We start from the raw sequence: 26016 nt of genomic DNA on the forward strand, positions 1-26016 counted from the left end.
CCTCACCTCTGCTTCGTGAGCCTCCAACACGTCTGCTTTCGGCTGATCGTTGAACCTAAGAGTAAAACAGGGTTTGTCAATGAGACCTTGAGGGAGGCCACTCTGCTCTCATATGGCAGGACTCCTGGGTGAGGCCTGAGACTAAGGTCTTTAATCTGACTCACACCTGGCTAAGGGAAAGGCCATGTGGATACCGCACAGACAGGCAGGAGGAGGCTGAGAGCCAGGCCTGCCCCTGTGCGGCCTCAGCCTTCCTCAGGCTAACTTGAAGGTGGTGGGGGCTGAGAGGTGGGCAGTGATCCCCAAAGCCCCTTTCCAGATGTGATACTGCTGCACGGGGGCTCCGAGCACACCCACAGGATTTGGAATCTGACGGCCTTGACTTGAAGAACTGGCTCTATCGCTTCCTAGCTGTGTGACCTTATGTAATTTCTTAACCTCTCTGGGCTGGCTGCATGTTATGATGACATCTACTTTGATACCTACCACCAGGCTGGATGAGATGTGGGAATGTGAGTCAGGTGCTCAGCATGGCCTGGCAGAGAAAGGGCTCCGTACAGGAGCTATTCTTAGGCGTCTCTAACTCCAAGTGTCCTCTGTCTACCCCTCCTGGGTCCCAAGACTGCTCCAGTTTCATATTCGGCCCCACCCAATGTTGACATACTGATAGGAGGCAAATAAAACCCTCTGAGGAGTTCACTGGCCCAGAGGGCGAATGAGCCTCAGGAGTTCTGCTGGCCGGAGATGGAAGGGTGGAGTAGGAGGTGGCAGGGACGTGGACACAGCCTAGGGATGCCTACCGGGTACTGTCGGCGGCTTCGGGGAGCGGGGCTGCCTGTGCAAAGGCCGAAATGTCTGGAGGAAACACAAAGCAAACGCAAAGCATGAGATCGCTTCCCTCCCCAAAGAGATGCCGCGCTCAAACCCAGCGACCCAGAGAGGTTGACTCTCCCTCAGCGGGCTGCCTCATGTTCCCCGGCACTTCCGCAAGGACCAGCCTGTGCCGTTCCATGGACCTTGCCAGCACGCAGCATCCACAGCTCCTGCTTCTGCATACACAGCTCTGTCTCAGGAAGGGGCTTGGGGCAGACGGGGAGGGTGAGACTTCTTGTTACCACCACTCCCCGGTGGCCAAACTGCCCCACACAAGCAAGTGGTAAAAGCAAACTGGGCTCTCATTTACTGGACAGGCAGCCAAAGCTGCTCCTGTTTGGAGGCCAGGGCTGCTTGTGACAACCCTTGAAAGTAATGAGACTCCCTCACTTTGGCCAGTGAGGCTGTGGCAGGACGCATAGGTGGCTCATTAGCGACACCTGGTGCCTGGTGCAGCTGCTGGGGATTTCCAGCACAGAGGCCCCAAGCCCTCGGCTTCCGGGTATGGGTCACTGTGGAGCAGCTCTCCGGGGAAGAGGAGGAAACTCCACATATCAGGGGCCCAAAAGTGGGCAGCTAGGGCTGACCCCTGAGCCTGGGGTATTCCCAGTTTAACACTGAAAGTCCCATGTCCAGGGACATCAGAACCGAGTTACTCCAGCATAGAACCAAGTGCTACAGGGAGATTGGTGGTTCCAGGGCCGTCATGGACCGCTCACTCCCCGCTCCTTCTGCAAAAACAGAGACAGGAAGTGGCAGTGGCTGGAGCTATCAAAGGCTTCTCTCCTGCCCGTGTGGACAAAGACCTCCCTCGACCTTCTGCTAGAGTTTTTTTTCTACCTTTGAAGGTTATGTGAACCACATGCTGTGACATCTCTGGGACCTCACGGACTTGGGAGAATCTAAGGCAGTGGGCCTTCTTATCAGGGAAATGCACACATACGCCCAACATCCCGTGCACAATTTCTGGGGGATCAGAACCTTAAAAACCTCTACTTATAAGGCCTCCCCCGGACACAGTCTATCTGCAGACTATCAGCAGGGGCCTGGCCCTTCTACCTATCCAACATGGCTCAAATGTTCCACAGAAGGCAAACACATGCCAAAGGCATGAGGGAAGCAGGAATGGGGAGGGGGGTTTGGGGAGGAACTGCACCCCAAGAAGGAAGGCAAAATGCCTCTGAAGCCCCATGCTTTTCCTTAAAAGTTAAGAGTGTATCATACATTCTGCTCCAAAATGTGTCCATGTTTGCTTTAATAGAAATATTTCCTTGCCCTCCCTGTGACATATCTTCAGGTGAAAATGGGAAAACTGCTCTTTTGGGAGAAGGAACATGTCTTCCCAATGTTTTGGGGTAACCCCTGTGTGCGTCCCAGAGCTAGTAACCACGGGGCCACAACAAAAAACGGGTGAAACTGCAGAGGCTGGCTGCCCAGCTGCTCAGAGGAGGTCTCCGGGGGTGGGTTCTCAGGCCCCTGACCGCGGCCCTGCACACACCGAACAATGCCGTAAGGACGGTCTCTAAGGACTCACAGACACTGCAAGTCAGCCCCCTAATGGAGCTGGCTTAGGGAACAGAAAAGCCTGGAATAACCAAAATACTGTGACTCAAGACAGTCCTGTTCAAGCCAAGAAAAAAACAGCTGTGATCTTTGTCTTAAACACCATTATTCTCATCACCATCAGTTACAGAAAAAAAAAAAAGCACTGATCTCAAACACTTTAGGGGCAGGAATGAAAAGGTTGGTACACAGTAGATGTACAAAACAATTTTTGCAGAAAGAACTCAATGGATTGACTATATTGTAAGATTTTTCCTTTAAACTTTCTGCAATAAGGAGGCATTTCCAGCAACAGCCAGCAGATGACACTGTGTGTTAAGGCACAGAAAGGTGACGCCCACTAAGTTAAGTGAAGCCTGCAGAACTCCCCAAATGGGTTTCCACTTCTGTAAGACAAGGCAGTAGTTTCCATCATTGTGCAAGGGAGGATATGGTGACAGATGCTCATCGGGCAATAGCAAAAAGTCCTCCCCCCATTCCACAAACCCAGGTTCTAGTCCTGCTTGTGCCATCTCCTGGCAGTGTGACTTTGAAAGAAGTTACCTGCAGTGTCTGTGCCAAGAGACTGGATAGGATGGATTCCAGGGTCCCTCCCAGCAAGAACTTCTCATGTCAGAGGCCCACCTCCCCACTTTCCCTGCCCCCTTCCCATCCTCCATGGGCAGCCAGCTCTCAGAACAGGTGGAGGGAGACTCAAGCACCTCCAAAGGTACTCAGATGGGCTGGACAGAAGGGGTCACAGCAAGGGGCAGTTAATGGAACCATGCAAGGACTCACCTGGAAAGATAAACTGCTGTCTATGATGAATGAAGTAGGCAGCTTTAAACAAAAGAGGAGGTGAGTCACACACACAGAACGGTCAACGCAGGAGGGAGGAGCAGAATTGCAGACACTGGCTTGGGAGACAGGGACTTGTTATTGGGCTGGGACAGCCCTGCCCAAGATGGGCCCGGCAAGGACAGGCCAAACCATGCAGGAAAGAGGAAAAGAGCTGGGAGAAAGAAAATAGGCCCTGGTAGGAGTCCACAGGACTAAAGGGGCTTGCACTGGAGGATCGAGCATTCCAAGACCCCATCTCTGGTGACCAGCGCTCTGTGAAATCCATGTGAGCCCAGAAGGGCAAAATGTAATGGGAGAGAAACAGTATTTCTGAAAAGTTTAACAGTGCTATGAAAAGAATGGCCTCCTCCAGAGCCCCACCTGTACCTCCAGAGTGTCTCAGCCTTACCACTCCTCCTGCATTGCTTTCTTCTCGTGTAGGGAACTGAGAGGGATGCAGTGGGGTTCTGGAAGCATGTTGCAGCCTCAATTCTGCCACATAACTAGGCTCTGGGACCTTAAGGAGGTGGCTAACCTCTCCAGCACTGTCAAATGGGGGTGTAAATACAGTCATGTGCCACAGAACGTTGTTTTGGTCAACAAGGGACCACGTACACGATGGTGGTCCTGATCACAACGGAGTGGGAAAATTCCTCTCCCCTAGTGACGTGGTAGCTGTGGAACAGGGCAGCGCCGTGCATTCCTCACGTCTGTGGTGATGCCAGCGGGAAATAACCCACGGCTCTACAAGCTGTATAAAAGGATAGCACGCATGATGATGCGCAGTAGCATCTGACTTGATAATGAGAATAAACAACTATATTACTGGTTTATGTGTTTACTATATTGTACTTTTAATCATGATTTAAATTTTATTCATTGACTGATTAATTGAGATGGAGGCTCTCCCTGTTGCCCATTCATTCATTCATTCATTTATTCATTCACTTATTGATTGAGATGGAGGCTCGCTCTGTCGCCCAGGCTGGAGTGACATGGCAGGATCTCGGTTTACTGCAACCTCCGCCTCCCGGGTTCAAGCGAGTCGCCTGCCTCAGCCTGCCTCAGCCTCCCGAGTAGCTGGGATTACAGGCACACACCACCATGCCTGGCTAATTTTTGTTTTTTTAGTAGAGACATGGTTTCACCATGTTGGCCATGCTGGTTTAGAACTCCTGATCTCAGGTGATCCGCCCACCTCAGCCTCCCAAAGTGCTGAGATTATAGGCGTGAGCCATTGTACCTGGCCTTTTAATCATGATTTTAGAGTATACTTGTTCTACTTACAAAAAAAATAAAAAAAGTTATCTGTTGCCTCAGGCAGGTCCCTCAGGAGGTATCCAGAAGGCAGCGGTGTTATCACAGGAGATACCAGCTCCACGTATGTCACTGCCTGGAAGACCTTCCAGTGGGACAAGGTGCAGAGGTAGAAGACAGTGATGTGGGTGATCCTGACGCTGCATAGGCCTAGGCTAGGGGGTGTGTCTTAGTTAACAAAAAAGCTTATCAAGGAAAAAATAATGTGAATTTTAAAGATAGAAAAAAGCTTATAAAAATCAAAGTAAAATGTTTTTGTACAGCTATGCAATGTGTTTGTGCTCTGAGCTAAGTGTTATTACAAGAGCCTAAGAGTTTAAAAAAAAAAAAACTTTTTAAGATTATAATGTAAAAAGGTTGTGAGCAAAAGTTAATTACTGAAGAAAATATTTTAAAATAAATTTCATGTAGCCTAAGTGTGTTGTGTTTATAAACTCTACAATAGCGTACAGGAATTCCTGGAGAGAGTGAGGCCTCTGTGCAGGGGACATGAAGCCCAGTCTGGGCACATCAGGGAAAGCAGCAAGGGTCTGGCTAATAGTGCACAAAGAACTTTCTCTGCGGCTGCCATGTTTCAAACACACCCTTCCTTTTACAAAAACCCAAACTGGGAGGTTTAGCAAAAGGCACAGTTTCAGAGCATAATAAAGACAGAGCAGAATGGGAGAGGAGTTAATAAATGCCAGGAGTTCCTGTACACTATTGTCAACTTTATAAACACACCATTCACTCACTGACTCACCCACAGCAGTTTCTAGTCCCCTACAACAAATAACATTTTATTTATTTATTTAGTTAGAGATACAGTCTTGCTCTGCCGCCTGGGCCAGAGTGCAGTGGTGCAATCTCAGCTCACTGCAACCTCCACCTCCCGGGTTCAAGTGTTTCTTGTGCCTCAGCCTCCTGAGTAGCTGGGATTTCAGGTGTGAGCCACCACACCTGGCTAATTTTTATATTTTTAGTAGAGATGGAGTTTCGCCATGTTGGCTAGGCTGGTCTTAAACTCCTGGCCTCAAGTGATCTGCCTACCTTGGCCCCACAACGTGCTGGAATTACAGGCATGAGCCACTGTGCCCAGCCCTACTTTTAATATTTTATGCTGTATTTTTACTGTAGCTTTTCTGTGTTCAGATGTTTAGATACATAAGTATTTAGCATTGTGCTACAATTGCCTATAATATTCAGTACAGTCACATGCTGCATAGGTTTGCAGCCTAGAAACAATAGGCTGCAGCCACTCCTAGGCGTGTGGAGGACTGTACCATCTGGGTTTGTATAAGCACACTCTATGATGCTCATTTAACAGTGAAATCGTCAAATGCGTCTCCCAGAATGTTTCCCTGTTGTGAAGCAGCATGTGACTATCATCTTTTCCCAGGTTCACCAAGATCAAGTGTAATGCCCCTGCACAGCACAGAGCAGGGGACAATGGGAGGCGTTCCTTCTCCAGCTGAACCACCGGGCCAGCGGGGCGGGCAGTGGGGGTTGGGGAGGGTTGACCTGTTGGTGCCACCATGACCAAAGAGATAGGATCTTGGAGAGAGTGAAGCCTCTGTGCAGGGGACAATGAAGCCCAGTCTGGGGACATCAGGGAAAGCAGCAAGGGTCTGGCCAATAGTGCAAAAAGAACTTTGTCTGCAGCTGCCGTGTTTCAAACACACCCTTCCTTTTACAAAAACCCAAACTGGGAGGTTTAGCAAAAGGCACAGTTTCAGAGCATAATAAAGACAGAGCAGAATGGGAGAGGAGGTTAATCAAACAGGCCATTGCTCAAGGTGGGGAGGGGAGGGGTGTGCCAGGACAACGTGTGAATGTCAGGAGATAGCCAGCCACCTGCTTACTGAGGTGAAGGACAGGCAAAGAGAAGGATTTCTACAAGAGCTTGGTCTCTCACCATCCCCCAAAAGAAGTCCCAGGAGAAGCTGCCTGGTCCCCTGATGGCTGGTGTGTCCCCTGGCACAGGGAGAGCTGTGACTGTCCTCATGGACCTGGGGCTCCAGAGGCCAGAGACAGGAGCCTGGCCTAGACTTTACCAGTTGGAGACAGCTGGTGGCTGGGTCTGCAGCAAACAGGAGTGTCGCAGCCATCCTCCTTCCTCAGGGACTGCAAACTGCAGTAAACTGAAGGCTGAGACTGACTCTGAGGAGCTGCCAGAGAGGCCAAGGCAACAGCTCGGTCCCATATTGGACAGGTGGGCTTCCCTCTGCTGCTTGGAGAGGCAGACACCCCAGGCCCAGCCAGCGGCTGAGGGCAGGAAAGGCTAGAATCCTGACCCCTCCCCACAGACACCAGGCAGCTTGCTGGGTTGGAGCTGGAGGTCAGTTCTGGCTAACGTCTACTGTGCTCTAAATTCCTATGAGACTCAGTGTCCTCGTCCACACAATGGGAACCACCTAATTCCAACTTTACACAGTCTCCTATCTTATGGAAAAAGAACAAGAGGTCTCCTTGAAGGAACTGACCCAGATCATGAGTGGGAAGCAGCGGGGTTCCCTCTCTGAGGCCTTCTAGCTCCCTGCATTGCCACCCATGCCTCCTGGGAGCTCAGAAACCAGTCCCGAGAAAGTGAGCACTGCTCAGGAGAGGACACCCCACGAAGAGGAGGGCAGCGAGGGAATTGCTGTCAGATGGACTTGGGTTTGATCTCTACTCTGCCACTTACAGGCTGTACAACTCATGGCAAGCCCCTCCCTCTCTCTGAACCTCACAGTTCCCATCTCTAAATCAACAGCATCGACCTCAAAGCTATTATGCTTGGGGTGCCTGGCAAGTGCTCCATAAACATCTGGCCAATGTTGGACCTTGAACCTGCGGACCTTGGGTCTGCTGAGAAGGGGATCTGTCCGCACCCCGAAGAACCCAGAAAAGCCTGGAGATGTGGTACCTGGGAAGTTGAACCTGCTGTCCCGCTGGCCAGGTGAGGGGTTTGGGGGCGTGGTGGCACTGGATGGGTTGGATGATGTCGGGAAGGGCGCTGGCGAGGAGGGTGTGGAGGAGGTGGTGGAGGAGGGGTTGCTGCTGGAGTCCAGGTGATTCATGGCTGGAGGGTGCTCCTGCAGGACCAGAGATGTTGGGAGTGGCAGGGCTGCCCCACTGCCTCCCACCAGCCACACCCTCCCTGCCCCATCTGGAAAGGAAGCAGTCAGCCCAGGGAATCCTCAGGGTCTGATGTCTTATGCATCTAATTGAGGAAGGGCAGCACACAGAGGCCCTCGCCTCAGCGCCCACTCCCCACGGGGCTCCTGCTCATCTTTGTTTTCAGCCCAAGCACTCTCTCTTCCCAGAAGCCTTTCCTGCACCCTCCATCCTGGCACAGTGCCCAGTTTTTCATCCGAGCACTGTGTCTACCACAGACATCCATGGGCGCTTTCCTGACCAAAGTCTCCCCCACTGCCTTGTGTGTTCCAGGAGGCCAGGGGGCTCGCCACACACCCAGTGCCTGCCTCTGAGCTGGGCACACAGTGGGGTTTTATAATGAATTAAGTTTAGGCTCTGATAAATGTTATGTCACGTCTGCTAACACCAGGCACTCTGCTAGAAGCAGGGAGGCCAATGATGAGTGAGAAATGTACAGTCCTTTTCTTTGGAAACCTGGCTGAATCAAAGGCACTGGCAAGTCTTAGAGTCAAACTACAAAACCCTGAAAGAGGTGATGGCTTGGGCTGGTGCAGTCTGCCATTTTGGAGGGGTGAGAATTCTGGAGCTGGAAAGAACTTTCTAGAAGATGACCACAGGAGTTGGTTTGTCAGGACAGACCTGGTTCACTCATGTTGTCCCAACTTAAATATTAATGTCATGCCTTCCACACTCAAAGCAAGCATGGTTCCCCCTGCTAATGGATCGCATCCACTGGTGCCTGCCATGGGAAACACAGGTTTGGTGGCCAGTGAGACACCTTTAGGAGGCCCTCGGACACAACACAGGGAACGCTGAGCCAGGAGGGAGGATGCTCTGTTCCCTGTCTTGTTCTGCCTGAGAGAAGGCCCAAGCCTGAGCTGCTATGTCTTTAATACCTCCCCAACACCGGCTCATCACCCATCCAACAGAGTGAGCTTCAAGCTCCAAGCCTTAAGCAAGTGTGATATCAAGATGAAGCTTAATAACCTTTTGGTTTTAGCTGTGCTTGCATTAATGATTACCTCCTATCTGGAGCGATCATGGTTTTTCCAATTATGATAGTGATGATTACATAAAAATGAGTCTTACAAGTAAATATTAGCCCCAATGGTACCTGGTTAAGACAGAAACCATAAAGATGGTCTGCAGCTTGATGAAGTTTGGGCAGCACTGATTCTGGTGTCAACTCACACCAGATGCCACCATGGCTCCACTGCAGAGCTCAGGGGAGCCAGATCCAAGGAAGCCAAGGGCTTTGCCCAGGGTCACAGGAGATGGGCGTGGCAGCAGCCCAGCTCTGGGATGCCTTCTGGCCATGGCTCCCCAGCCACAGCACACAGGACACCTCTGAGAATGGCACCAGCATCTCACAGCTCTGAGCAAGAGCCTGTGAGAGCAGGTGCCAAAGAGACCTGGGGCAGGGAGGGCTGCTGCACCAGAAATGGGAAAAGGCGGGGTGAAGGGAGAAAGTAGGGGGCAGGAAAAGAGGCCGAAGCTCCAGCTTCTGTGGCCAAGAAGAAAGAGCACTGGGCCTGGAGGCAGACAGACTGGAATTCTCAGGCAGCTTCCAGCACCGCTTAGTTGGGTGACTGCAGGCAACTTCCTCCACCTCTCTGAGCTTCTATTTCTTCAACCACAAAAGGAAAACATCAACACCTCTGCCAGAGGGTTACTGTGCAGATCAGCAGCATCGCAAAGGTGGGAGTGTGTGGTACACAGCAGGTGACTCATACATGCTTGTTCCACATTCTTTTGCAGACCAGCTAGCTAGGACCACCCAGAAGTCTGAGTCCCAGCAAGGCCAAAGGACCAACAGAGAGAGGGCTCCAGGGGGATTCTACGTTAGGATCTGACCTCTCAGCACCATGTGTGGCCTCTAGTGAGAACTCGGTAACGGTTAGCTCGTGTCATCAGTCACCTGAAATGGGCTCCCGGAGGGCCACTGCTCTGAGATTAGAGGCCTTTGGCATCATCACCATATGGGCTTAGAAGCTGAGCAGGTGCACACAGGAGGGGCTCATGGGGGAGGTGGGACAGAGAGAGAGCCTTGAGCTGTGAGGAGGGCTGAGGGGGTGTGTCTGGGTGAGTGGAGATGCAGAGGTGAACATAATGGGGCAGGGGGTCATGCAGGCCCCACGGGGATGGGGGGCGTAGCTGGAGAGGAAAGGCAGGAGCAATGATGATGATGTTGGCAATGGGGGTGGGGGGGGGCGCTGTGTTCCTGATGAGGAGCTGATCCAGTCTGTGACGGGCTAGAAAGTAATAACTAGTGGATGGTATGGTACTGCTCCCTACAAGTTCATGAACATTTTCTCTTCACCCTTCAAATACCTGTGAATGATGCATTAGTAATCCCAACTTACAAAGCAGAAAGTGAGGCTCAGAGAGGTCAAGCGGCTCACTCAAGGTCATGGAAGCAGGAGAGGAGTTGGGACTCAGCCAGGGCTAGGCAGCTGCTGTGGTCTGAATGACTGTGCACCCCCACCACTCACAGGCTGAAACCCTAGTGCCCAAGGAGGTGGTACTGGGAGCTGGGTAACTGGGTCATCAGGGCAGAGCCCTCAGGAATGGGACCGGTGCCCTTATGAAAGGGCCTGAGGGAGCTCACTGGACCCCTCCACCATGGGGGGATGCGGCACGAGTGACATCTGTGAGAAGGTGGGCCTTCCCAAGCCATCGAGTCTGCTGGCACCTTGATCTTGAACTTCCCAGCCTCCAGAACCAGGAAAAACAAAGTTCTGTTGCTTTTAGGCCACCCAGTCTAGGATATTTTGTTATGGTGGCCTGAACAGAGTAAGAAAGGGTCCTATCATCTTTCCCCACTGCCTCCCCATTCCAGGTGGGAAGCCACCACCATGCGGAAACAAGAGGCAGGAGAGAGGACAGGTGCAGGCTGGTGGAGACTTGTCAGGCCTGGGGCAGCTGGCTTTCTTGTTTGACTGTAAGAGGTGGCTCTGGCCCCTCCCAGAGCAGCCTCTGAAGCTGTACCTTCAGGGTCCCCAGTGTGAATTGGCCATATCACCTGTCTCTCTCTCCTGGCCTGAGTCACTGAAGGCCAGCCATAGCCACGGAGCAGCTGGGCACACGTTCCTCATCAGGGAGGCACATGCTAAGCCCCTGGTCTGGGGCTGCAGGTAAAACGCACTTAAAAATACACAGCCAAGGTGGGTGCAGTGGCTCACACCTGTAATCCCAGCACTTTGGGAGGCCGAGGCGGGTGGATCACCTGAAGGCGGGAGTTTGAGACCAGTCTGACCAACATGGAGAAACCCCATCTCTACTAAAAGTACAAAAAAAAAAATTAGCCAGGCATGGCGGTACATGCCTGTAATCTCAGCTACTCGGGAGGCTGAGGCAGGAGAATTGCTTGAACCCAGGAGGCGGAGGTTGCAGTGAGCTGAGATGATGCCACTGCACTCCAGCCAGGGCAATAAGAGTGAAACTCCGTTTCAAAAAAAAAAACACATAGCCAAACCCACAGCAGCCTGCAGCTGGCCAGGATGGGAGCTGCTGTCAGAAGCCATCAGCACTGGCACCTCCTAGAAACAAGGGACACCTGTGCATAGGGGCCCATGACAGGTGTGCCAACCCTCCTGGGGGACACAGGCTTTGTGGACTCTGTCTAGCTGCAGAGGACACCCGTCTGCCTCAGCAGAGAAGCGTGACGTGGCTATGGAGGGAACCGCACTCTTGGTATTACTTTTGGGTGCATTCCTGTGAGAGCAGCAGAGCCTTGTTCAGTCGTGGCCACGGCAATCGCTTTAATGAACAACTAGAGATATACCTGCCACACTGTGACTAAGGGCCCCAGGCTTTTGGGCTGGACAGCTGCTGAGGCTCCCACTCTAGGTTTGTCTCTTGCTCTCGGGGAATGCTGTGCTATTTTCTCATCTGTGAAATGGATCAGCATGTGCCCTTCAGAACTGCTGTGGGGCTCAAACGAAACAGCAAGGGAAGAAGTTTCCAGTACACACTAAGCACACAGGAAGTATTAGCTCAAATGAGAAGGGGCTGGGAATCACGGCTGCACCACAACTTGATAGAAAAGGGAAGCCTCCCGATGGCTCAAGATATGATCCCAAGGCCACCCTCTGACCATGAATCTGGGACTGGGGTGTGACGTCCCACTGAGCAGGGGCGCTTTATAGGAAGGAAGTCCAGTGGCGAAGGGGGTCCTCCCCAGCATTACCCAGCATACCTTCTTTGTCAGTGCTTTGGGGAGGGTTCCAAAGTGGGGTTCGGCTGCTCTGTCCACCGGGTTGTTGATGTCTGAAGGGACAGATTCTGTCCTCCGAAGCCGAGTTACTGTTTGAAGAGAAGGAAAACCCATCACCAGGTCAAGCTAAAGATAGATTCACCCAAAATCCAGAAGGCAGAGAAGAGGAAGGCTGCAAACTCACGTGGCAGGAAGGATATTCTACAGGCAGGAGCTTCTTTGGTGCATTTGTTGTGACACTTCAACCTGGTAAAGAAGGGGAGGTTAGGGTGCAGGGCCCCACGTTGGGGGCTCCGGCACACAGGGGCAACTCTGTGTAGCATTCACCCAGGACTGTCTCCATTTCCACAAACTTTTCAACAAATGTTAGCTTGAAAGTAGAGAACACTGTGATATTAATAGTAATAGCAGCTGCTACACTGAGCTGCTATGCTGAACATTTACCACGTTCTGCTGCCATCTACCCATCCTCACGGCAAAGCAGGTCTCATGGTGCCCACTTTGACTTGCCCAGGTCACCTATCTATTTGTCTTTTGTAAAGAAAAGGAGACCTTCTACCCATATTGAAAAAGCTTAAGACAAACTTGAACTTGCAAAAAAAAAAAAAATTGGTGTGGTGGCTCACACTTGTAATCCCAGCACTTTCAGAGGCTGAGGCAGGCGTATCAGAAGGTCAGGAGTTCAAGACCAGCCTGACCAATGTGGTGAAACTCCACCTCTACTAAAAATACAAAAATTAGCTGAGCATGGTAGCACACTCTTGTAATTCCAGCTACTCAGGAGGCTGAAGCAGCAGAATTGCTTGAACCCAGGAGGCGGAAGTTGCAGTGAGCCAAGATTACGCCACTGCACTTCCAGCCTGGGTGACAGAGTGAGACTCCATCTCAAAAAAAAAAAACCCACAAATTGGACGGAGAATGTTTGCTTTACCAAACGATCCCAGGGACCCAAAGGGCAGCCCCTCCTGCTACATTTGTGCAATGGACCATGCGGTCTGAGGGTCAGTACCAGGTGGTCCTGTCTGCTGTATTGAGTCTTAGATTTCTCACTAATGGGCTGGGGGTGTTCTGTCCACCTCATACTACATCACAGGACAGCCTTGGGCTCAGAGGTCATCCTGTGCTCTCCACAGGAAAGACATTATTTGAATGGGAGCTGGAGGTCCCTAATGTAAAGCCAAGTGGCAGAAGCCACAGGAGACCCAGACCAGAGAGAAAACTCAGCACCTCCCTAGAGGTCAGGAGAGTTACTGGGAAAGTAACAGGTCCAACTGATATGCACAAGACCCACCACCTGCAGTCTGACTGGCTTGCAGATGCAGTCACACACACTAGCTCAGGTTCTCAGAGCAACCCCCACGGCTCTGATGGAGATATTCAAAATCAGGCCCAGCAAGGGCAGGTGTCTTGCCCCAGGTTACACAGCAATTCAGGGGCAGAGTGGGCTGGGCGCTGAGTCCCCAACGCCACCCTGCATCCGGTGAGGGCAGCTGGGCAGCAGAGGACACACTCTGCTCACCCCACACTGTTCCCTATCCTTGCCCTTCCTTCCTACCAGAAACCACAAAGCTTGAGAAAATAAAGCTGGACTTGTATAGAACCTACCTCCGGTCACTCTCCCCTTCTGCAAGCTACCTCCCTGTTTTTACCATCACCTGTCTCCCACCTCTTGAGGGCTATAAAAGGTAAGGTTAATCTTCAGAGCTCCTTACAGTTCCCAGAACAGTCTTCTCATTCCTCCAGGCCTTAGTACAAGATGCTCCCGTGGCCTGGAATTCTCTCTCCCCCTTGGTCGACCTTGTAAACTTCTATTTGTCCTTCAAAGCCCACCTCAAGTATTCCCTTCTTCCAGGAGTAACTTGCTTAATTTCCCTGAAATTAAAGCCTGATCATTCCCTGGTGAGCTGAATAGGACAATGAAGTGCGAGTGTAGGGAAATGTGTTTGAACTCTGATTTGCTGCCCGCACCCCCACCCGTCTGCCCATCACCTGCAATGCTTGCACTTCACTCCAAATATCATGCTCTTCTGGCACACGTGGCAGACCTGCGACAGCCAAGACTTGGTGGAGAACCTGCAGGGGCGGACATGGGCACGTGCTCGCACCGGCTGGGAGGCCAAGGGCTAGCCAAGAAGGGTTCCCACGGGGTTCCGGGGAAACTGGGAGTCTTGGCTCCATCCCAGAGCTCCATGGGCCCTCTCCCTCCCAGGGAGAATAGAGACACCCAGGGGCCATTTAGATTTCCCAGATGCAAAGTCATCATTGTCAACATACTGAATTTGGTGTGGTCATCTGAGAGTACCCATTTGGCAGCAGCAATCAAGCGTTCAAGTGTGCATACCCTTGGACCCAACAGTTCTTGGGAATTCTTAGGAATTTACTCGACACATAGGCCCACAATTGTCGAAGGGTATAGGAACAAGGTATGCCTGCAGCACGTAAGCAGCGTAAAGGCTGGAAATAACCTACGCGTCCATTGAGGGGCTGACTAAAGTATGGTCTTTCCATCCAATGAACCCTATGCAGCAGGAAACTAAGACAAGGAAGCTGTTTCTGTGCAAAAATATGGAATGGCCTCCAAGTCATATTGTCCAGTTAAAAAAGTAAGGTACAATAGGATATGATCCCATTCACAGGCAGTTCAAGTACGGGAAAGAAACTAAGCCTGGAGGTGAATAGTAACCACTGGGTGGTAGCAGCACTGACGAGGAAGACCTAAAGGTAACTTTTTGGGTGCTGGAATGTTCTCCATCTTTATGCGGATGGTATACACAGGTGTGTGTGCACAAATACGTAAGTACACACACTTGTGCATTTTGCTCTATATAACTTGTGTCTCCATTTTTGAAAAAGCAAAGTATAGGATTGAATATAACATATGCAGTAGTTGAGTACAAAATAAAGGAGAACACGCCTGTAATCCCAGCATTTTGGGAGGCCAAGGCGGGTGGATCATGAGGTCAAGAGATTGAGACCATCCTGGCCAACATGGTGAAACCCCGTCTCTACTAAAAAAAATTAGCTGGGCATGGTGGCGCGCTCTTGTAATTCCAGCTACTCAGGAGGCTGAGGCAGCAGAATTGCTTGAACCCAGGAGGCGGAGGTTGCGGTAAGCCGAGATTGCTCCACTGCACTCCAGCCTGGTGACAGTGAGATTCCATCTCAAAAATAAATAAATAGACAGACAGACAGATATAGACAGATAGGAGAAAGCATATACAGATATTTGTTTGTATAAAATATCTCTAGAAGACTACATAACACATAGCTAAGACTTCTTTACAGAAGGGATTGAGGAGTTGGGGACAAGAACAAAAGGGGAATTTTCCGTTGATGTTTCAGTGTATTTTCAATCCAAAATGTAGAACATTAAAAAAAAAACACCAAAGATAGATTCGAAGAAGGATGGGGGCTGAGTGGGTGGTGTCCTCCAGAAAAAAAGTGCAAGGCTGGTCCATAGAGTGGGAAGGCCTAAGAGCAGAAAGAGCTCTTATTTTTGGAAAAATTGAATTTTTTTAAACATATCGTATATCACAGTAACAACAGAATGAATGCCAACCGTATTTGGGAAGCAGTTTGTAACACATCCACCAACACAAGCTCATTTCGTTCTTATGCCCATGCCAGGGAGTGACAGGTCCAGGATTCCTGTGCACAGGCAAGGAAACCAGCTCAGAGAGGTCAGGCGATGTTCCCAAGGTAACACAGTTGGGATGCCAGGGTCTGGATCAGGGTCTGGATCCTGCTCTCTGAACTGAGAGTTACACAGCTTCTTTGTAAGAGATTCCACTGGTCCAGCAGAGGCCAAAGAAGGCCTTGGCCACAAGAGAAAGAGAAAAGGCTCCGGGGGCAAACAACTGGGTTTGAATTCTGCCTTCAGCCTACTACCAGCTATAAGATGCCTCGGACGCCTCTGCAAATAGGGTCAACCCTAAGCCTCACAGGATTTGGGGAAGATCACAGATATGCCATGTAAATGGAATGTAGCAGAGATCCATAAATGTTACTTTCTCCACCCAACAAAGATGGGAGCTTCTGGTGGCCAGGGACGCCCACCTGCATGGAGTGCCTTTTAAGGAGTCGTGATCCGGCCTCCCCGAGATGCAACCAGGTCTGTGTAGGCTCACACATGCACACGTGCTGTCTCCCTCACCGGGTTTTAATTACTTCTCACGTCAACACTGGGGGTGAGGGGAGCGAGAAGCTTAGGAATGGGGCCCGGGAATCTGGATTTTCAACAAGCTCCACAGGGGATCTGCTGTGTGAGTTTCAGGACCCACGTGACATCACACTGGATGCAGGGGAAGCTCCTACGACTCCTTCCCATGGCCCTGACCCTATTTCTCCCGGGACCCATGTCCTGAGAAAGGGGGAAAGTGCTTTCCCTAGCAGAGTGAGGAAGAGACCTGGGGAGGTGCAGGTGAGGGAGCTGCAAGTCCACGTGACCACCCTGGCAAGGCAAGGGCTCAGGTGAGTGCAGGGCCTCACCCCGCAGAGGAGACGGCAGGCATCAGAGGCAAAGAGCTCACTGAAAAAGTGACCAGAACTCCCAGCCCCATGTGGGTTCCAGCCCAGCTCTGTGCCCTATTCCCCCGCTAGGCCTGCTGTGCCTACCTGTGCGTCACCGAAAGCCCAATATCCCTCCGTACCATCTGTGGGGATCCATGCGGGAGATCTGTGGGGAAAGAGGCCCGATGGGCAGGTTGAGGAACTCCACAGGCAACAGCTTGTGCCAGCGACCTCCTAGTTCAGAAACCACAGGCTGCAAGGTGGGGGTGGGTGGGCGCAATTGTTTATCACATAAGCATCTTTCCCTGTGACCTATGTCCATCAACACAGGAGCAGCCAGGCTAGACCAGTGGCGTGGCATGGTTCCCCTTGCCTCAATTGCTCCTGGCCTCTGCGGACAGCTCAGTCTGCTGCCCCTGTAATGTTTCCAGCTGAGGAGCAAGGCAGGCTGGAGAGGCAGAAAGCAAAATCAGGGTGAGGCCAGAAGATTCCACACAGCCCCACCTCTTGCCACCTCTCCCCGACACACCACAGGCCACCGGGTGCAGGGGCTCAATTCTGGTAAAAGGCTGAAGCAGTTGACCTCAGGTGGAGGGCCGAGGCTAGTCAGCCTTTCCAGGCAGAAGTCCCTGGAAGACATTCCTCTGGGAGAGGCCACTGCCAGGTCTGGGCAGACAGAGTGTGGGTGGGGTTTTGGGGATGAGGAGGGTGCTGAGAGGAGGGGTGCTCATCCCCAAGACCCCGCCCACAGTCCATCTGCCCAGCTTTATCACATTCTCGCATGGGCCAGCCCCACCCAGGCACGAGCCTGAGCCTCTGGGGACTTCTTGGACACCTTCCGTCTCTACTGAGACAAAGAGCATCAGCTTTGAGGTGTCACCCTGCTGGCCTTCCTGGAGGGTACTCCCTCTCCCAACCTGGGCCTCCCTATCAGAACAGGCATCCCTAGCACGGCAAGTAAGCAGCTGGAAGCACTCTCCCTACCCACCTGCAGCCCCCAAGTTCAACTCATGCCCCCATACTCAGCGCCACGGGCTCCCAGAGCCAGTTCACAGGTGGGCTTCAGGAATCCAGGAACCCTTAGGAGAATGCTGTAGGCTTTTCTTTGGAAGGAAGGTCTAGACTTTCTTCCAATCAAGGTGACCTGGGACCCAGAAAGGTCAGGTACACAGTGCTTGCGTGTGGCCATCTCATGTCCTCTGAGTCAGAGAAGGTCCCCCGAGGGTGGCCACTGCCCCCCTCAATCCCAAGTGCTGGTCTAACACACGGCTGGACTCATGAAATGCTGGTTCACTTAAGGCCAAGTATTACATAGCCAACCTCCATGAAAGAGTGTGCTGGACATACTGAGTCCTCCCACATCAAGGACAGCTGGATAGGAGCAATTTTTCTCACCTGCAGCTCTCCCTGGAACCTCTGACATGAGGTTGACTTGTCCCAACTTCCTCCTGGGGCCCACCCCACCCAGCAGCAGCCAAGGCCACCAAAACACACCGGGATGACTGGAGCAGTGGTTCACGCCTGTAATCCCAGCACTTTGGGAGGCCAAGGCAGGTGGATCACCTGAGATCAGGAGTTTGAGACCAGACTGGCAAACATGGTGAAACCCCGACTCTACTAAAAATATAAAAATTAGCCAGGTGTGGCAGCAGGCATCCTTAATCCCAGCTACTAGGGAGGCTGAGGCAGGAGAATCGCTCGAACCTGGGAGACAGAGGCTGCAGTGAGCTCAGATCATGCCACTGCACTTCAGCCTGGGTGACAGAATGAGATCCCATCTCAAAAGAAAAAAACAAAACAAAAAGACACATGGAGCTCAAGGGGTTAGCTGTCAGCCTATGGAAAGATGGAACTTCAACCAGCTAGCCCCAAAAGCCACCTATGATCTTCTGTGGGCACGGGCAGTGAGGCAGTATATGTGCCAGGCACTGTCTCCATCTGACCTGCGTGGAGACACTGGCCCCAAAGGCCTAACAATCTCACTGCTCCAGTACCCGAGTTGCCATGGCAAGGAGAGGATGACAGGGCTGGGGCTTCCTAGAGATGCGGGTGTTGAATGTTCCTCCAAGGTTCTGTTAAGGGCCCTGGGAGTTTCTGCCTGAGCACTGGGAAAGCGTAGCTACTCTCCTTGCCCCCCGGTCCCTTCCTGGGGGTCCTGCAGCCAGCTCCACGTTGGCATAGTCCCTACCTGCTTGACCCCTCCTCATCCCCAAGACCCTGCCCACAGCTACGTGACTCTCCTCAGCCAGCTCGGGGTAGTACAAAAATAAACTCCTATTTTGCTCAGGCAAAAACCAGACATCTCTGCATTTCCAGACAATTAAAAGCAGACTCCAGAGGCACAGCTGTCTCCCTCCACTCTGACTCATGAGCGAAGCCCCACAGCTCAGCCACACGCAGGAACATGCTCCCAACCTGGAGGTGAGGGTGGGAAAGGGGGTCAAGGATTGCCCAGGTGTCCTTCCCTCCCAAAGGGGCATCTGCGCCTCTCATCTCTTGGGGCCTCATTCGGAGCTGCACTGCATTTCTGCCTCCAGGAAGGTCCCTCTCCTGAAGAGTGGGGTCCTGAGACATCAGGTGGGGTTCTGGGGACAGCTAAAGTCCAGTGAATCCAGGCAGATGGCACCACCTTCCTGGGGCACTGCTTTACAGTGACAGTCCAGCAGGCCAGAGTCCTTGCTAGAGAGTCCCCGTGGGGAAAGGCAAGGTGGAGACAGGGCGTGTCACGGGGCTGCCCGTGGGCAGAGATGCGCTCAAGTTCTCTGCTTCTTGGAGAGCAGCCACCAGCTGGGCTAAAGCCAGCCGGTCACTTTAAGGCCACCTGTCTTAGGGCTATTTCCTGAGGCAGTCACCAGCACCTGTGCTTCTGGACTATGGAGAGGCTGAACGGGCTAAGGGGGAGTCAAAGAGGTCCACCCCCGATGAGGACAGCAATGCATACACGACTCCCGGATGGCAGAGGGGATGGAAATGAATCTCTCTTACCAAACCTGGAAGAGACAAAAAGCAGAGAGGGAGATTACATCACCATGCTAGCTCGGCTTGTTCCTTGAACATTACACTTGGGCGGGAGCAGGCAAGAGGCTGGGATGCAGGACTCTGAGGCCTGGCTTGGGGCCAGCCTGGCTAAGTGACTGTGGGAACCTCTGCAATCTCTGTGGGGACATTTCCTCAATGGAAAGGGCTATCCCCAGGCCTCCGTAAGGGACATCAAAACTCAGGGCTGTGCACTTTAATACATCAGCTTACGTAAGCCTTGCCAGCAACCAAGCATGGGAATTAGAAGTCAGCCCATTTCATAGCCAAGGAAACTGAGCCTCAGGAGGCTCACTAGGTCATGAAGTGCTGGTTACTTAAGGCCAAGTACCACATAACCAAACCTCCATGGCAGGGTGTGCTGGAGGCAGGCTGACAGTGGGAGAGCCTGGCCCAGAGCCAGGCAGCAAAAAGGGTCAGTCAGCTGGAGAGACTGGGCCCAGAGGCTCATGCCTGTAATCCCAGCTACTTGGGAGGCTGAGGCAGGAGAATGGCTCAAACCCGGGAGGTGGAGGTTGCAGTGAGCCAAGATTGTGCCACTGCACTCCAGCCTGGGCAGCAGAGCGAGATATCTTCTCAGAAAGAAAAAAAAAGAACTATCAGTTGGCGAGGGTGTGGCTGGACAGGAGGGCAGAGATAACAGCCATGCCGGGCAGAGGTAGCCCCTGAAAGGAGAGTCAGGCAGGGACACACCCTGAGCCTCCCCAACGTACCCTGCGTACCCCAAGGAGCCTCCCGCGGGGGGCTGCCACTGCCCCAGAGAACACATGGAGCTGGAGGAAGCAGAGCACTCAGCCTGTCCTTAGCGGTCACCAGAATAGCGAGGTGGCCTGAGTGTCACGTCAGTGCTGGTTCTGGTGGCTCTGCGAAACTGGACTCAGAATCCCAGAGTCTGAGGCTCAGTCACTGGCTGGAACTTGAGGCTAGTTGTATCACCTGCCTGAGGTTCTGTGCCTGCCACCTTCCAGTATGGGAATGAGACCAGAGCTTTCCTAATGCTCTTCTTGGGAGAAGACAGAAACAGAGGGACTGGGCTGAGCCCACTGTGAGGCCTCCTCTGACTGACCCATGTTCGTGTGGCCATGAGCACTGCATTCTGCAGCCCCTTCTGGGTAGGACCCAGGCCCAAGCAGGTCAGCCTGGATGGGAGCAGCAGGGTGGGTGACACCTGGATCTCTCCTCCTTGGGCGGTACACTCAAAACCATCGGTGCTGTCCAGGCTCCATCCCATAGAGGACCCGAACAGGAGGCAATGGCAGAGGGGATCAGATCCATTCCAAAGATGGCTGCAAGGCCCAAGACACACCAGGGCCCAAGGAAACCCCTGGAAAAGGTGTGTCCTTATCATTTCTTGGCCTTTTGGCTAAGATCAAGTGTAGAAAAGGGGTGCCCCCATGCTGAGGAGAGAAACCACGTGTCCCACAATCCTCAGTGGTACACGAAGGTAAGGAAAACACTCCCTTTCTTTCTGTGCTGCCCACAAGAGCATATTGACAAGGCAATCTTCGTAATAAAAAGGACAACGATCTAATGTCCACCAAGAAGGGACAAGATAGATAAACTATACAATGGAATCATATGAACAAGTCAAAAAAGTGGGGTTTGAATAATTATAGACATACACAAAACTGCTAGCCTGATGGCTTCTGAAAGGCGAACCACGTGACTGAATAAAAATGGTGGGGTAACTGCCAATCAAAATCTGTTCCTCTTTCTGAAACTATTGAGGTAAATAATTAACAATAAAAAATTCCTTTTATAAAGGTAAAAAAAAAATGGTGGGGTAGAGTTTTTACCGTGTGCCCTGAGGAGTCAAAGAGCTGCTGCGCTGTGGACTGTGTGACTGTCTCACTTGTGCAAAACACATAGATGGAAAATGTTTTAAGTCAAAAAATAAACAAAAGAGTAAAATATTTCAAGACATACTGACGTGATGTTCTCAGAGATACCAAGGGAAGCTGAAAAAACAAGTCGCAGGACAGAGTAGATGGCGTGGTGCCTGACAGTGTAGTGGTTTCAGCCAAATATTCCAGCTCTCCCCTTCTGGGCGTGTGGGCAAACAGCACTGCTTCACTCCCCTGTTCAGGCTGCACCATGAATGGTGAGTGTAACTTCCAAGAAGAGTACTCCACTGCCAGGGCATGACACCCAGAACTCACTTTCCCTCACCCCCGTGGCCAGCAGTGCTCAGAAAGTGTCGGTACTGTCATTCCGAGCCCAAAAGGAGGCTTACGCATGATGGACATGGTGGCATGAACAAGAAACAAATCTTTGATATTTTAAGACCTGGTGATTGGCCGGGTGCGATGGCTCCTGCCTGTAATCCCAGCACTTTGGGAGGCCAACTCGGGCAGATCACAAGGTCAGGAGATTGAGACCATCCTGGCTAATACAGTGAAACCCTGTTTCTACTAAAAATACAAAAAATTAGCTGGGCATGGTGGCATGTGCCTGTAATCCCAGCTACTCGGGAGGCTGAGGCAGGAGAATCACTTGAACCCAAGAGGCAGAGGTTGCAGTGACCCCAGCCCAGATCTCACCATTGCATGCCAGTGACATGAGTGAGACGCTGTCTCCAAAAAAAAAAAGACCTGGTGATTTGGAGATGCTTGGTATTTCTGTGTAACCAGCCTACCCTGACCCGTACATGGCATCACGTCATGTGCACGTGAACATAGAGAACTGAATCTAGGAGAATGAAGTCCGTACCACTAAAGTAGACTGAGGAATATACTGAAAGATGGGGGCACCTTTTGCTTTTGACTTTACACACTTCTATGGGGGTTGATTTTATTTGCCCTTCTGCATATCTTTATAAATGAGAAAACCACAGAGGGCACTTTTGGTGGCTGCCGGGGGAGCACTCACCTCATTGAGGAGACCTCGTCGATGCGGTTCCCCAGCTGAGACTCATGGGACTTGCTCCGGGTGAGCGTGGGGAAGCTGGGCAGCAGCTGGAAGACCTTGCGGCTGGGTGGCGGGGGCGTCCGTGGTGGCTTCAGCTTGGTGTGCCGTCGCAGCTGGGGTGTGGTGGGCGGGGTGATGAAGCTGTGCAGGGCCCGCGGGGTCAGCCGGCCGCTGGCGTGCAGGGGGATACAGGTGTCCGAGAGGCCCTCACTGAAGCTGGTGGTGGGGGAGTCAGAGGCGGGAATAGCTGACACGGAGATGGAGCGTGGGCCCTGGGTGCTGTTGCCTGCTCTGCTCAGCTGAGAGCTGCCCGGGGGCCAGGGCAGGCTGGCTGGTGAGAGGGTGTCCGTGGAAGGCCCTGAGCCACTTTCCCGCCGAGCATCCAACAAACTACAACCCGAGTCCTCCTTGTGTTCCCCTCCTGTGGACCAAGACATGGAGTCACAGATGGTCGGGGCTGGAAGGCATTTACAGGGAGGATGGCTAGGGCTGGAGAGGTTCAACTCCTGGTGTGGGGCTACGCTGTTTATTAAGAAAAGGCTTCAACTCCAACCTTTACCTGGTTTATGCAGGTCTCTCATACACACAGATTATTTGGCTTGGTGCAGATACTACCACAGGTTGAGCGTCCCGAATCTGAAAATCCCCAATCCAAAACACTAAAACTTGAGAATTTTGAGCACCAACATGACACTCACAGGAAATGGTCATGAGAGCATTTTGGATTTGGGGACTGGGAATGCTGAACAGGTAGGCACACTGCAAAGGCTCCAAAATCTAAACAAATCCCAAATCCAAAACGCTCTGGTCCCAGGCATTTTGAATAAGGGATACTCACAACCTGTATCTCTGTTTTATAGAGGACGAAGCACAGCCCAGAGAGGAACTGGCTTGGGCAGGGCTCTTACAGGCAGGTCTTGGGGGAGCAATCCAGGAAATCCACACCAAAAGTGGCTGACCTCAGAAAGTGAAGGGGTGGCCGATCTGTAAGAGTTAGGAAAGGGAAGCTGGGTGTGTGAAGGAAGGAAAAACTCCACTTTAACAAAATTCAAACACGAAGACAAGGGGCTGTTCTGAGCATTCAACGGCAAAGTGCCCGGGGCTTATGAAGAAAGATCAGGAAGAAAGGGATCAACAGCCACTTCCTTCTGTACCAGCCTTTGAGTGACTGTAGGCTGCCCCCACTGTGACCCTCTCTGCCTGAGGCCCGAGGCTTGTGTGGCTCTGTGGGGCTTGAGCTCCAGGGCACAGTCTGTGTAGCCATTCAAGCACATGCTGGATGCTGGGTGGAAAGACCTAAAAAAACCCATCCTTGTGAAGAGTTGAATGGGCGTGATAGGCACATAACACAGTATGCTCTGTGCCAGTAGAGACACGCAGGGGCCTCTGCAGAGGAGCAGATCCTAAATCAGCTGTGGAGGAGGTAGCACCTAGGTTGAGCCAGCTATGGAAGAAGGTAGAGAAGGAGCACCAGGCAGAGGAAACAGCATATGTGAAGGTGAGGGCATATGGCACCTTTCGTTCACTACAAAGAATTCTCATTGCTGTCAGAGGTCACGACAAGCTGGGGAGACACAAGGGATGAAGTTGGAGGGGTCAGCCCAGCAGGGCCAGATCAGGAAGGGTCCTGAATGTCTTGCTAAGAACTTTAAATCTCACACTGAATTGTAATCCCAATGTCAGAGGCGGGGCTGGTGGGAGATGACTGGATCCTGGAGGCGGTTTCTCATGGCTGTTTCAGCAGCATCCTGTTGGTGCTATTCTCATGAGTGAGTTTAAAAGTGTGTAGCACCTCCCTGTCCCATCTCCCTCCTGCTCCTGCCCTGTGGGACTCCTCACTTCCCCTTGTCATCCGCCATGCCTGGAAGCTTCCCGATGCCTCTCCAGAACCAGAAGCTGCCATGCGTCCTGTAGAGCCTGCAGAACCATTGAGCCAAGTAAACCTCTTTTTAAAATAAATTACCCAGTCCTGCAGATTACCAGGTCAGGAGTTCGAGACCAGCCTGGCCAACATGGCAAAACCCCATCTCTACTAAAAATGCAAAAATTAGCCAGCGTGGTGGTATTCACCAGTAGTTCCAGCTACCTAAGAGGCTGAACCACGAGAGTCGCTTGAACCCGGGAGGTGGAGGTTGCAGTGGGCCGAGATCAGGCCTGGATGACAGAGTGCATTTCTATCTCATAAATAAATAAATAAATAAATAAATAAATAAATAAATAAATAAATAAATAAGCAAGCAAGCCAGTCTCAGGTATTTCTTTACAACCTTTGAGAAGGGACTGATGCACCAGCGCTGTGCAAGCCTTGCCTCCCTCCACCCTCCTGCAATGCCTGTTCTTCTCCCCAGTGTACAGTGGAGGCCACTGAGACTCAGGGAGGCCACAGACACTGCCCAAGGCCAGGCAGCTAAGAAAGTGGTGTGATGGGAATTGAAAACGTCAATCTCAGCACCATGCTCCCCACCCCTTCTACCCCCACCCTGATGATGCTACTGATTCTCAATAGCCTACAGCGTAACAGCTGTGGGACGTAACAAGCTCCCTGTCATCAGAGGTGGTCAAGCCACTCATCAAGAATGGTGGGGTGGTGGGGAAGAATTAGCCTTCCTGATTTGTAAGTTTCTTTGTACATCACATCCCCTCTTCAAACACCCTTCCTTCTACCTGACTGCAGGGACTTTCTATTCAGGGTCCAATGGACAGGAGCTGCTTAGTCCCTGTGCTCCCAGACCACTTGCTCCTTATGCACTGCAGTCATGACTGACACTGTAGCTCACAGACTGGCCTGTCGGAGGCACTGAAAGGGTTTCTTGTTGAGCAGATGAAGGAATGAATTTCATGAATCTATGAGCAAGCCTGCCACCAAAGGAAATAAGCCCCAAATTCAAAAGTTGCCTATTTAACCACCACTGCTCTGGGCCCACTCGAGGATGGCCAATGGGTCTTCATGTGTGCACCGACACCAGCTGACTGACTGCCAGAGGCTGCTTGAGTCGCTCAACAGAAGCATCTGCGGGTTAGTGATATCTGCAGGAATGCTCATCCCCTATTCACCAGCACAGACAACCATCCTTCACTCACTCTCTTTTTTTTTTTGTGAGTCAGGATCGGGCTCTGTTACCAAGGCTGGAATGATCTTGGTTCAACTGCAACTTTTATCTCCCAGGATCAAGCCATCCTCCCACCTCAGTTTCCTGAGTAGCTGGGACTACAGGCACACACAACCACACTTGACTAATTTTTGTATTTTCTGTAGAAGTGGGGTTTTGCTGTGTTGCCCAGGCTGGTCTTAAACTCCTGAGCTCAAGCAATCAGCCTGCCTTGGCCTCCCAAATGCTGGGATTACAGGCCTGAGCCACCATGCCCAGCTGTTCATTCACCTTTCTTCAGATCAGAGATTTCAAGGGAAATGACTTCAACATGTTCTATCCCCTCACAGGCCTTATACTGAAAAGAACACCTAATACATGCCAGGCTCTGGTCTAAGGACTTCACTTTAACTCATTTCCTCTTCACAATGACCCTGAGAGAAGTGTTGTTATAGCTGCCATTTTACAGATGAGGAAACCGAAGCACAGTGAGGTAAAGTAACTTGCCAAGGTCCCACAGGTTCTAAGTGGCCAAGCACAGTGCTGGGCCCAGGCAGTCTGATTCCATAG

General features: G+C 51.8%; 1 protein-coding gene across 4 annotated transcripts in view; it reads right to left on the reverse strand.

Moving 5' to 3' along the window:
* KSR1 (kinase suppressor of ras 1) overlaps window positions 1-26016 on the reverse strand; it is a 177418-nt gene that overhangs the window by 22523 nt on the left and 128879 nt on the right. For 2 of the 4 annotated variants that reach the window (XM_035300987.3, XM_035300984.3), the window contains exons 4-13: window positions 22319-22778; window positions 19790-19794; window positions 16520-16580; window positions 13895-13978; window positions 12090-12151; window positions 11888-11994; window positions 7457-7625; window positions 3214-3255; window positions 801-855; window positions 7-55 (exon numbers count right to left, since the gene is read on the reverse strand). In XM_035300987.3, coding sequence (XP_035156878.1) covers window positions 7-55; window positions 801-855; window positions 3214-3255; window positions 7457-7625; window positions 11888-11994; window positions 12090-12151; window positions 13895-13978; window positions 16520-16580; window positions 19790-19794; window positions 22319-22778 — 1094 coding nt within the window. Of the gene's footprint in view, window positions 1-6; window positions 56-800; window positions 856-3213; window positions 3256-7456; window positions 7626-11887; window positions 11995-12089; window positions 12152-13894; window positions 13979-16519; window positions 16582-19789; window positions 19795-22318; window positions 22779-26016 lie in introns of those variants that run through there. The other 2 variants (XM_054256191.2, XM_054256192.2) reach the window with 2 other exon arrangements.

The sequence above is a fragment of the Callithrix jacchus genome, chromosome 5 (assembly GCF_049354715.1).
Source record: "Callithrix jacchus isolate 240 chromosome 5, calJac240_pri, whole genome shotgun sequence".
NCBI classification, from domain to species: Eukaryota; Metazoa; Chordata; class Mammalia; order Primates; family Cebidae; genus Callithrix; species Callithrix jacchus.